Below are 14455 nucleotides of genomic sequence, written 5' to 3' on the forward strand. Positions count from 1 at the left end.
TTTATTTGTATTTTATTAATTTGACATTAAACAATTGGATTTGATATTTTGTAATTTGAACGTGGCATTTTTTAATTTAAGTCGATCTTCTTAATTTCGAAGTTGATCATTTTTAATTTCAAGTTAATTTAATAATTTTGTAACTGAGCTTTTTAATTTGATATTCATATTTTCGAATTTGAAGTAAGAAAGCATGCCACTTATTTGAACTCATTTTAAAACGTTCTTAAATAAATTTTCATTGCGTTTTTATACTCATCTAATATATAAATCTCACCTGTCTGTTTAAATGTATGTATGTATGTATGTTTGCCTAAAACTTTGACAGAGACAACGGATTTCAGGAGATCGGTATCTTTTTGAAGCTCGACCCTTCGAACGACAAATATGGGAGACTTTTCTACAGAGAGGGATTGCTTTTTTCGCCGATATTTTCGAAAGTCATCCTCTATTTTCGATTGACTAGCCTAGCCCACGTCATTTCATGTTTGGCGATGGGGGCAACAGCAAGGACGTCACGTTTTTTTTTCATGTTAGTTTCCTCATTCGCGATACGGGTTCGAGCTTGATTGCTTACTACCTCTTTCTTTTTTTTTTTTTTTAACACACACCTCCAAGCACCCAGGCTAGTTTAATGTAAAGCAATTACGGGTGGTGATGTATAACTTGCTAAACTTTAGCTTCGATAAATTTGCACTGAATTTCTTTTTAATTAATATTTGTGCTGAAGAAACGAATTTGCAGGCATTTCTTTCTTTTAAAATTGTTAGATTTGTACGGAAATAATGTAATTTTGTTATTTTCTAAATGAACTTGTATCTATAAAACATTTTAAAGCCCGATGTTGTTGCGTGTAAGTATGGGCTTGTTGAGTGATTGTGTAATTATATATTTGCTTATCTCACCTAGAATAGACATCCGGCCACTACGGATCTCTTCAGTGAAGGGTGGAGATTTTCTTGCTAGTCGTGGAGGTCTGAGGGCATTTTTTGGTGTTCATATCCGAAGTGTTGTTTTAGTATTTTTATTTGTTCAGCCTCACTGACACGATAAAACATTACATTTTCAAAACTTTGTCAAATATGTGAACCATTAATTCGTTGTATTATTTTTTGCTATTCGTATTATTTAGTAAAGGCAGTCATTATTAATGATTTCACACTGAAAATAAAACTAATCCTGTTTATCGATGGTATTAACGTATTGGTTAAACATTTTTACTACATTTATTTGGTTACTTAAATGTTTTATTTTTTACTGTTACTATATATATATATATATATATATATATATATATATATATATATATATATATATGTGTGTGTGTGTGTGCATATATATATGCAGTTAACTATTTATAATAGCGTATTCGAAATAGAAAATGGAGTGACTGTAAAGAAAAAACTATAAAAAGGAGAGAGAGTCCGTTAGAGACGTCACAGCCGTAACGAGAAGTAATGTGTGGCGGGGGGATGAGAAAATAAATGTCTTTCTACAACGGGAAAACGCGAGTTGGAGTTCTTTTCTATTCTTTGTCTGCTTTACGATTGAGGTTACAGCGTTACATATATATTTATTTTCCTTTTGGGCATATGAATGTGAAATGGCATCTTACAAGCTTTAAATAGGCGTACTTACAGGCAGCTTCATAATCAGCAGTTTCATACTGCAAATAAGAAGTAGTATTTACTGGCGCCCGGCTGTTAAAAAACATTACGTCTTGGCTAAAGTTTCTGCCTATATTTATTATATTGATCTTTTTTACCTTTTAAAAATGCCGTCAATATGTACACAGCCATTTATTTATGTTTTTCTTTGGGGCATATGGATAGGAAATTGTGTATTGAAAAATGTATATTCATGAGTGGCATCATGTGACATCATGACTGAAATCATGTGAAATCATCAGTGAAATCATGTGACATCATCAGTGGCATCATGAGTGACCATGTGACATTATCAGTTACATCATGAGTGACATCAGGAGTGACATCATGATTGACATGAGTAACATCATCAGTGACATCATGATTGAGATCATGAGTGACTTCATCAGTGGCATCATGAGGGACATCATGTGATATCATCAGTGATATCATCAGTGACATCATCTGTGATATCATCAGTGATATTATCATCATGTGGTCATCAATCAGCGATATCATCTGATCTAATCAGTGATATTATCAGTGACATCATCATTGATATCAGTGATGATGTCACTCATGTCACGATGTCACTGATGATATCACTGATGATATCACTGATGATGTCACTAATGGTATCACTGATGATGTCACTAGATGTCAGGATGTCACTGATGATATCACTGATGATGTCACTGATAATATCACTGATGATATCAGATGATATCGCTGATTGATGACCACATGATGATATCACTGATGATGTCATTGATGATATCTGATGATATCACTGATGCCAATGATGATATAACTGTTGATATCACTGATGATATCACTGATGATATCACTAATGATATCACTAATGATATCACTGATGATCAGTGATATCATTAGTGACATCATCAGTTATATCATGGTAATCATAAAGGTAAAACGGCAGGATTTTTTTTATCCTTGGCCTTATTAAACTGTTCCTGTAATGACCTGTTCCCTGTTGATTACAGTGTAATGCTGATTTTGTGCAGTTCTAGGAGGTCCACCCTCCCAGTCTTTACCTTCTCTCTTTCACAAGGGGTTAGTGTATTTCTAATCTAATCTAATCTCATCGCCGGGAGAACCCTGCCGGGAATGCCGACGGGGCTGCACAGGCATCTTTAGCGGAGTCTGAGGGCTCCTCCTCTAGAGCACTGACTATTTCCACCCCACTTTCCGACCTGAGTGTCACAGTTCTTCCGGTGGGAGAGAGTTACATAATGAGTAACATCATGAGTGACATCATGAAAAAATACTAGACAAAAAATACTAGTGAAAATCTCTGGAAAATGATCCTCTTCAATTGTTTTCTCAATAAAGCTGAGAAATTTGTCAGATGTTTTTTGTAATTGAGTTTTTCAAAAATATTTCGTTTATTTTTTTTTCGATGTGTTCAAACATATTTGTCCATCACTAAGTCAGCAGTGGTTATTCTTACAATGGAATTTCCAAGATTAATCCGCAACAACCATGAACTAAAGATGAACTCTTCGTAACTGTAAAAATTGACTGTCCGTATGGTCTTTGTACTTTCATAATGCACGTAATTCGAAATTCCAACCTCGAAAATCAGTTCGACAGAACCTTAGCCATTTTGTTGCCCTTTCTACTGTCGAAGTGATGCAAAATGTTCTGTGTAGACCTCAGAGGTTACACCTTCCAGGCCTAGCGTCTCAGTTTTCGGGGAAAGAAAGCTTATCACTTGTTGCCGGATGAACTCTCACTGGGGAATGCTGATGGGGTTTATTCAAGCATATTTTTGCAGGGCTGAAGTTCTCTTGAAGCACTGACTAATATTCTTTCCTTCCGACCTTGTGTTACATTCTTTCGCGGTGTGAGAGAAATAAATATCGGCCAGAGTACTTTCGTAGCCCGCCATTAGTGCGATACTTACTACGACAGTTGTTCTTTGTATATACTGTTTCTGTTTCAAGGTATTTTAACTTTTTAAACTAGTCTCCATGTCCGTGATTTCCTAAGTTAACCTTCCAGAGCCATAAAAATAAAAGAAAACCTTGGCGATTATTCGGTCTGTCACTGTCAATTTTAAAACAATATTTCCTATATGGACGATTTACAAGTTTATTTAAATAAATGGCTTGCAAAATACGTGGAAATAACTACAGGACAAACACTTCTATGCAGAAACAAGATCCCTACTGATCGCAGTTCAAAACAACACGATAAAAAATGAAATACATAATAGACAAGAGAGACAGAACATGTAACAGCAGTACATGTAGACACTGTGGATAAAGAAACGAAATGGTAAATCACATAACATCATTAAAAATAAATATCATATGTCGGGTATCACAGTTATTTTAAATATATTCGATATCTGCATCTTGATGTTTATTTTATGGAAGGACATTAGATTACTTATTATTGATCTATGTCCGTCTTATATTTTATCTATTGAAAAAAAATGTATGATAAAAATAAAATCTTATTGTCCTGACTTAAATGAAGATATTTTATCACTCAATCAAATGAAAGCCCTGGAAACACACTTATATCAGAAAAAGAGAATATAAATATTTTATTGAAAAAGCGGGTTTCAAAAGAAATGAATCAATGGACTAAAGTGTATTTTTCTCATTTCGAGTTGTGTACGTGAAAGGTTTTTATATTTTGCAACGAACGCAAACAGGAGTAATTTTCAATTGTGACAATGCGTACATATTATATGGAAGAACTTATAATAATTTTAGTAAATGATGGAAAATGAAAACAAATACACGCACTCCTTCTCCCCCCCCCCACATATATATGTACATCATAATCATGCTAACAAATCGGTTTTCATCAAATCACAAAAGTTAAGCAACGTTGAGCCTGTCTAGTACAAAATGGCTGATCATTTGGTGTGTATGTGCTCTCCGCTTATCTCGGCATTATTTCTAGTCGTTTTGAACCTCCACTTCCCACCGACGCAGATGTGCGGTTGAAGATTGCGCAACTCTTAACACAAATATTTCACGCCAATGCACCCTTACAATGTGTATCCATAGTCTGTCAAGACTGAAGGAAGCTACAATATATATATATATATATATATATATATATATATATATATATATATATATATATATATATATATATATATTAATTACTTTACATAAGCATTAATAGGTCGCTACACATTCATGAGCAGGTTTCGTGTAGCCAATTACTTGTAACTACAGACTTCTTCAGACAATATTGCTTACACAAAAGCTCAAGTACACTGTCCATGTTTCGCAAGCGTTAAGACATTTAGGCAAACGAAACTGATGTAAAAACCTGCGGTTTTCTGTATATTCTGTCCTGTCGTAGTTATCTGCACCGACAAAGGTTAGCAGTAATACCAAAAAGTGTAGTTGGCCTTACTTATATAAACGCTATAAACAAATCAGCTTTGTGGGATTCGGAGAAACTTAGTTATGGTGAAATTGTAATATATTTAGATATTTATAAATACAGACAACTTTACATACGTCGAAATATATATATATATATACTAGCAGTTCCGCCCGGCTTTGCTCGGCCTTATGTACTGTTCATAACTTTTACGTGCATATGTATATATTAAAATGTGTGAATATGTACGGTAATGCCTCTCTGTATAATAGGTTTTTTTAACTACTATAGAGAAAGTTTGTAGAGACCGCATAGGTCAATTTTTTTTAACTTTGACCTCAGTTTTGACCCCTTAGCATTTATTGTTTTGGGCTCAAATCAAATTAAGTACATCAAGTACATCTAAATTTCAAGAGTTTAGACTCAAAATTGGATGAATAGTTTGCTAGAGACCGCTAAGGTAAGATCTTTTAAATTTAACCCCTTGGAAACCAAATTCCCAGACAGCAAAATTTCTGGCCGAACCCGATTTAAAAGATTTTCCCAAATATCAATATTTCTTATGTCAAATTTCGAGTCTGTAGACCGAAAATTGACAGAGTTATTTGGTAGGGAATTGTACACAGACAGACAGACACACACACACACGCAGACATTTTTACTTTTATAGATATATAGATTTGCCGTTTCCCTTAATCTTCCGGGATGTTTGGGACGCTGCTTTTATACAATGTATCGTGGCCAAGAGCAGTCTGGCGGTGATTAGCTTAGCAATAAATGAAGCCAATGATTGGAAAACGCAAATAATAATAAAACAAACAATTTACATTTGCATTTTATTTTGCTGGACGCCCGGCGTTGCCCGATCGTACAAAACGCTTAAACATAGTATTTAAAATTTTGAAGATTGTGTATGCTGTATTATATAATTAATCCTCTGTTGATTATTATATATTAGAAGGAATAATTTGCCTAATAGACTATTTCGCAAAAAACAAACAAAAAAAAAACAACATAAAAAACAGAAACAGAAACAAAAGAAAATGAAAAAATAAAGAAAGAAATAATAATGATAATGTCGTTCAACAAATTCGGTCTGTCTTTGTTCACAATATCTCTTCAGCTGACATTTGGGCCTGTCGATGAATGCCCTGGAAAAGTAACTTCTGATTAATGTTTAGTTTTTAATATGCAAACGTAGTAATGACTTTCGGTGATTTAAAATGGTAGCTCTTCTTTTATCGTAAATTGAACTTATTAATTAGAAAAAACTTAAAATAAATTTGTGAGGCACACTCGAGCTTGAACAGGGGATCATACGACTTGTAATCGAATGCGCTATCAGTAGGCCATATCTCCAGAAAAATTATTTTATTTTAAGAAAAAATGATTTGCTGAGATTTTATTATCTCTTTGCCGGTGTAACGTAAAACATTCCCATGTAAAAATTCTTCTTTTTTATCTATAAGAAAGAAAGACTATTCTTAGGAGCGGGTTTGTTTGCTTTTCGATACTTATCAGATGAATTTCTGTACAAAACATATCTAAGAACACTGCCAGACATATAAATTAGTTTTGTGCAAAAGATAGGCTCAGCCGTTTCGGAAGCCATGAGAAAGGACTCAGACACCGATACAAAGTTACTTTTATATAGTTGTAGAGATTATGCTTTGCAATTATTATTTAAAATTGCTAGGAGTCCACACACAGTCCATCATCAGAGATAACTCATCGACAATAGCCGAGGTATGCTCAATAAACAATTTGTTATTGACCTACTATGAGAATTGTTAATTACAAAGTCCTGCTTACAAAACGCACTGCCTGCCCCAAATCTTGAGTAAAAAGTTGTCCTTGCGATGAGGAACAAATATATACTTACTATTGTAGCAGTACACAGCAGCATCCCCTTTCGGGGAGCAAGTGGAAACATTCCCCCACTGGAATCCTGCGCAATCAACAATGGAATCTTCTGTGCCGGAACAATTGAGTCTACTGACCCATCGGAGGTAGCTGGAGCTCGTTGATTCAGGTCGACTCTTAATGTAGGAATAACCTCCCTTGTAGCCCATATACTTGCATATCACCATGGCTTCATTATCGTCGAACCCATCGGGGCAAATGCGGCCCCAGTGGTCGAAATACTTCAGGAAAACCGTTCCGTGATCTGTGTCTTCAATTTGCATCTGATATCCTGGAAAAAACGAAATACAATAACTAATTACGTCATTATGACTGAGAAAAAGGCTGATAAAGAAAAAAGAGTAAAATGAAACACGCACACACACAATATATATATATATATATATATATATATATATATATATATATATATATATTTTTATTTATAGTATTTCGAATTTTACTGGGTTTATATAATTAAAAATTCAGTAATCGTTTATTTAAGCCGAAAAGCGACAAAATTATCATATTTCATAATTGAGCATTCATCTACTGTTTTCACAAAAACGAAGACATCAAAGAATGAATTGATAGCAACAAATAGCGTATTTCAAACGACATAATGTTTCAATTTGTCCGAATAGTCTTGAAACAATTGTGATTAACGTTGAAATACATTATTTGTTGCTATTAATCCATTCTTTGATGCATTGGTTTTTGCTAAAACAATATATATATATATATATATTTTACACAGTGATCACCACTTATCAAGGCCCGGAAGCCACTCAGGGATAAGGGTTATTGCAAGTACATTACGTTAGTGTGGAGATTTGATGTTTACTTAAGGGGGCGGTTCATTAGGAATTTGTTAACATTGGACTTGAACACATCCAAGTTGTAGTCCAGTGGGAAGCAGGCAGACGGAACAGAGTTCCACAGGCGTGCAGTTCTAAGAAAGAAGCTTTGTTCATGGAATCCGCGTTTTAATTTAGGCACAGATATAGAGTGGGGGAAATTTTTCACAATGGATTCAGCTAGACGGGTGTTTTTCGTGAAAGATTAGCGAGGGGGAACCAGAGATTGGAGTTCAGACGAGCACCTGCCATGGAAATAACGATAAAACAAGGATAGGCTCGCAACGTCTCTTCTGTGGGAGAGAGGTTGCAGGGTAGAGAAAAGAGCATCCCCCACTAAGCCACGAAGTCTATTTTGTACTCTGTCAAGGCAGGATAGGCTGTTTTGAGCAGCTCTTGCCCAGATATGGCAACAGTATTCCATCCTTGGACGTACTTGGCTTTTATATAGATAGAGAATTGCATCATTAGTGAGATATCTTCTGGAGCGGTAGAAGGATCCCACCATCTTTCCAGCGACCTTGGCAACATACTTGATGTACGTGTTCCATTTCAGATCAGGAGTAAAGGTCAAACCCAGAAGCTTGTCAAAACAAGAGGCCTCACCCAGACGAGAGCCATCCATCACAATTGATGCCAGATGGGGATCAGAGCGTTGATGATGTAAGGATAGGAGTTTGGTTTTGGATGCATTAAAGGTAACCAGCCACATCTTCCCCCACTGAACCACGCGCTCGAGATCAGAGGAGAGAGAATCAGAGAGAACTTTGTCATTTACAGCCTTTGATGTGTTGCCGTAGATGGTCGTGTCATCAGCATAGATGTCAACGAATGATTTAAGTATGTGTTTAGGGAGATCATTGATGTAGATCAGGAAGAGAGTTGAGCCCAGGATTGACCCCTGAGGGACTCCAGTATTTATATTGCAGGCCTCCGATTTTTGTCCATCTACCACTACTCTTATGAGCCTATCGGAGAGAAATGATTTAATGATTGAGAAAACATTTCCAGTTATACCGTAGCTGGAAATCTTGTGAAGTAGACTCTTATGCCATACCTTGTCGAAGGCCTTTGATATGTCACGAGCAATTGCCCTAGAAAGGAAGCCTTTGTCAAGAGATTTACTAATCCTGTGGGATATAACCGTCAGCACATCTGCTGTAGATCTTGCAGAGCGGAAACCATATTGTGTGTCACTAAGAAGGTTATTCCTGCTGAGGTGGTTGACTATTTCTCTATTTAATATGGATTCCAGCAACTTACTCATAACACACAGGAGACTTATTGGTCTATACTGAGAGGGAGATGACTTATCACCTGAATTCTTAAATACAGGGCAAACTGATGAGGTTTTCCAGGGAGTCGGAAAGCACTTCTCCTTAAGGCAGCGCTTAAATAGTTTCGTAAGTATGGGAGCAAGTTCTGGTTTAAGCTTTTTTAACACTATAATTGGGATGCCATCAGGGCCAGTTGCTTTACTGGAATCTAGGTTCTTGATGTTAACTAGCTTGTTCTGTGTTATAGGAGGATATATATATATATATATATATATATATATATATATATATATATATATATATCATGATGCGTTGGGAGGTACAGGATTTAAATATTGCAATCGTGAAGGAAGGAGTTTTATTAGTCATAATTAAAAGTAAAATGCGTAAAACATGTTTTTAAACAATAAAGAAAAAGGGGGAAGAACAGGAAAGAAAAATAAAGAGGGAAGTCAGCAGACCGGTTTCGCCCTCACTTTTCGAACCTGTATCGAGGGATTTAAAGAGAAAATAACAAAATAAGTACATTATAAAAATAAGGTTACGTTGCGTTCTGTTCATGGTGAAAAAAGGGTGTAAGCGATTAAAATAAAGCAACGTTATAATATTTTCGAAGACCTTAAAGTTAATCAAACCTAAGAGACATTTCCTCTGTTTACAGAGAGAAGGTCTCCTCAACCGAACGTAAATAGATCTTTAGATGAAATGTTGAGTGAGCATGACACAGAATTGAAAATAAGTTAGTGCTGTACCTCTTTTTTTACATTAACAATTAGGTATCGCTACACAGCCATGAGTATGCTTCAGTCAACTAGTATATATATATATATATATATATATAATACTATGCATACATATATGATTATTATTACTCAATGTAGCGACAAAAAATGTCGTAAGAAGATTTATGTATTGGTTTTCAGTATTTACTTCAATACGTGAGTAAGGAAAATATTTGACAATTGAGCTACATAGAATTTTCCACGTTTCATATCGGTAAAGAATCATCTGGTTAAAATGCCTGACTATTCATTACGAGGCTGAAACGTAACAAATCCAGTGTAATTTATTACCATATATTTACATAACGTACGATGCACACATACATACACATATGTATAAGTAAATGCCAACATTGAACATTATATAGCAAAACTTGACGGCTCGATATTCAGTGATATATATATATATATATATATATATATAAATTTAAAGGAGATTAGAATAATAGTCTAAAGAGCTAAGTGTATTTTAATGTAATAGTGAAATTACTAGTTTAATTAAAATACAGGAAATGCTCGTTGTAATTTAGATATATAATAAGCTCGATAGTTAAATGTCCTAGAGCTAATTCAATATTAAGTAATGTGATTTATAATTTAAAAGTTTTAAAATTTTTAAAATTTAAAAATCAAAATTTAATTAAATTAAAAATCAGTTTCATAAGAAGGAACAACAACAAAGTCAATTATCTGTACGATCGTTTCGGAAATCCGTGCTTTTTATTTGTGGTATACATGAAGTCACGTAGAATAATTATACATAGTTTTTTTGGTAAGCACGGTCTCCTCATCAGCAAATTTAGGAGGATTTCTATTGAATTGAAAAGACACCAAAAATAAACCTAGCATTAAAAGTAAGGCAGATGAATCTTTTGGTTTTTCTTTTTTTGAAATAAGGAACTGTATTTAAAGTAGTCATTTAGATGTTTGCTATAGCTTTTTATTTTATTGAATATATATATATATGCTAATTTTTGTCGATACAGATGATTGTCACAAGACAGAGCATACAGTACACCACAGGTTTTTACATCAGAGTTTACGTTTTCCTAGATTAACGTCTTAACGAAGATTGGAGGGTGCATCTCTTTCAGCTAATTAATGCGTTCCCAGATACCAACCTGGAAATTTCTACGATTCGACGGGATATTCCCTGCTTTCTTTGTTTAAGTTAGTTTGACTTGTTCATATAGTTATCTCCGTCAAAACGCTTCTTTTTTTTTTTTTGCGAATCCATTGCCATACAACTTCATACTCTAATAGCTTCTTTCACAGAACTAGACGCCTGTGTAATTCTTCCTGTTGATTAATTCCCTCCTACCTATAGACTACAAGCTGGGAAACCAAAGCTAACCTGCGCAACATCTGGAGACAAACGGTAATTAAAGTCTGACCATTAGCAAAAGGTTCATCGCAGAACCAAACGACTATTCAGGAAGGCTTGTCAACAAAATTCAACTGACCAGCAACACAATGCACCGACCTTCACTTGCGACGTCTGCAACCTACAATGCAGATCGAAAATAGGCTTATTCAGTTACAGAAGATGATGTTTAACCACTTTTACAGCTGCAACCCCAGAGTCTTCTCGGATGCCAACAACATATTTTTAGCCTTTGAAATGTTAAGGTCAGAAAGCATCTGTTGTCTTTGTGATAATTATATTTTGTTCTTGTTGAATTTTACATCAAGTGGCTTCACATCTTGTCTGGAAAGATTTGTATAACAAAATAATTAGGGTTCTGAATGTTTTGAGATGAGGATTGGTTATTTGGATTATTTGGATTCTTCGGACTATTGTTTTCATCAACGAACGGAGGCACGCGACAATCGTGAAGTAAATAATGTCTTCCATTCGAAATTCCGTCCAAATTCTTGATTTGGATAGAAACATTCCCGAGTTCGACTAGATACACCTGAACAATGTCGGAAGTTGCATCGACCGAAATTTTGTGAAAATAACACTCAAGCTGAGAACAGTAGTCTGATGAATCCAAACAATACGAATAATCAAAACTTTCAGAAAAATAATTGTTTTGTTATACAAATATTTCCAGATAAGATGTGAAGTTAATTTTTTTATTTCATTATTTGGACTATTATCCTCATCTTCAAGCTGCTGTTCTCACGACGTTTCAACCAATTATTCCTGTGGCCTTCGTCAGGTAAACCGCGATGGGATAGGAATGTCGAATCCTCCAACTACATCCACAGCAATTGCTGTCTTCAATAGCTGTTGTCATCTCCCCACGGTTTGGTCAACTAATCCTCTGACCGGTTTTGGGATCGAAACCGCTACCTCTAGCCCCACGCTCACCTGGTATTGTAGATATTCTGCATATCTATCCACTGCACTACGAGCCCCAAGGGGCAATCAAGTTTTCATTTTTTGGTCTTATCAATCCATGGAATTATTTTGGAGATGAGTACATTGTATAATTTTTATTTAATTAGTATCCCCATCTTCTAGTTGTTGCTGTAGATGTAGCGGGAGAATTCGACATTCCTCTCCTTATACTTTATTTAAATTAGTAAAAAAAATCCGGAATGTGTATATTTGAGCAACATTTTTTCATCCATATATGTTTTATTAAACAGCAGTGCTTATTTTTGTTTCTGATCCTTTTCGAGTTGTCAGACTTATGATCTAATGTTCTACTTAATTGTGGACAAAAACCAGTCATATCTGCAAAAATTTTCGCCTCACATGAGCCTTTATCAGACATGTAACGAGTTATTAAATTAAAATTGGTGGATTTATTGAAAAAGTTGATTAGAATCGTTCCAAATGCATTTTACTATACCCTTTCTCCCCTCCTATCGAGCTTGTTTGATGGTAAGTATATTTGTTCGAATAAACAACCTTAGATTAAGTGGATGTACAGGTTGCAATTTGAGACTGCACAGATGACAATTTTTTAATTAATGTTTCTGAAATTTTTGTAGGAGTGTCATGTGCTACTAGATATTAGTAAATGAAGCTACTGTAGGAAGACGACGAAAAATTCTAGTTAGTCTAGTTATGCCAATACATGCATTGTTTGTAGAGACACATTCTTAAGTATTTGAACACATGACGTTGCTAGCTTTTAGAAATTTTTTATCGGACAACGTGTATTAGAAAGTTATCTGTTTGTGATTTTTTTATGATATATTATAAATCGCTGTTAATATCTTTTTTTAAAATGGGGAAATGTGTTATTATTATTACTATTATTATTATTATTATTATTATTATTTATTATTATTATTATTATTATTTTATTATTATTATTATTATTATTTTATTATTATTATTATTATTATTTTATTATTCTTCAGCTTCTTCTTATTTTATTATTATTAATGCTTTATTATTATTATTTTATTATTATTATTATTATTATTATTTAATATTATTTTATTATTAATATTATTATTTTATTATTTTTTTATTATTATTATTATTTTATTATTTGATTTATATTTATTTTGTTCTAATGGATCAGCAAAGACACAAATAGAAATTGTTATTGTTGTTTAATTAACATATTTTATCAAATAATAATTAAAAAAAGTGTACGTACCCGTGTCGCCATTCTCGGAACATATGACAGCCGGATACGGTATGCCACAGGAGCCATAATGGATCTCCTTCTCACATTGCTGTATAGAGAGACTACCCCTTCCCTCGCAGTGGAGACGTGTGATTTGCAGCTGCTCTTCAGATTTGGTCGGCGGTAGATGCAGCCTCATACCAAACGCAAAGCCGAGATCCCTGCATGCCAACACGGCCATTTCCTCGTTGAAATTCGCCTCACACACCTCCAAGAAGCCGTCGTTCCCACTATACAGCAGCATTCGGCCAAAGGTTTCGTTCGGGTAAAGACGCACTGAAAAGAGAAATATAATAACATAAAAATAAAAACATAGTTTAAAATAACGAAAATATCTTTAAAACTGCTACTACTGTTATTACATGATTGAAATTGATAACTACTAATACTAAGTAACTCATAACAAATAATAATAATAATAAATAATAATAATAAAAAATAATAATAAATAATAATAATAAATAATAATAATAAAAAAAAAAAATAATAATAATAATAAATAATAATAATAAAAAAAAATAATAATAAATAATAATAATAAAAAAAAATAATAATAAATAATAATAATAAAAAATAATAATAATAAATAATAATAAATAATAATAATAAAAAATAATAATAATAATAATAATAATAATAATAATAATAATAATAATAATAATGGCCTTCATTAAATCTCGAGAGACAATGTATACTATCGCTTGTATTGTGTGAAATTGTAAAACAAGCGTTGCATAGTCTCCAACGAGGCATCTCCTGAATCGACACTGCTTGATTCCGAGAGCAAGGAAAAGTCCAGGACGATTTAAAATAATGCCAAAATAAATGGAAAGTATATACAGCACTTGTTCTTCCATAATGGTGAGCCATTTTAGTTTCTTTTCAAATTTATTTCAGACGACAGCGGTTGCGTTGTTATACTTGCTATTTGCTTTCTAATTTTCTAATTTCCCTAAACACATGCAATCGTTTTGCGTGACTATATATATATATATATATATATATATATATATATATATA

General features: G+C 33.8%; 1 protein-coding gene across 1 annotated transcript in view; it reads right to left on the reverse strand.

Annotated features, from left to right (window-relative positions):
• The window catches only part of LOC145276697 (uncharacterized), a 1014367-nt gene that overhangs the window by 99485 nt on the left and 900427 nt on the right, over nt 1-14455 (reverse strand). Inside the window, exons 14-15 of the mRNA XM_080127889.1 lie at nt 13406-13711; nt 6904-7215 (exon numbers count right to left, since the gene is read on the reverse strand). Coding sequence (XP_079984015.1) covers nt 6904-7215; nt 13406-13711 — 618 coding nt within the window. The remainder of the gene's footprint in view (nt 1-6903; nt 7216-13405; nt 13712-14455) is intronic.

Source organism: Euprymna scolopes, chromosome 5, assembly GCF_053919585.1.
Source record: "Euprymna scolopes isolate OS-2025 chromosome 5, ASM5391958v1, whole genome shotgun sequence".
NCBI classification, from domain to species: domain Eukaryota; kingdom Metazoa; phylum Mollusca; class Cephalopoda; order Sepiida; family Sepiolidae; genus Euprymna; species Euprymna scolopes.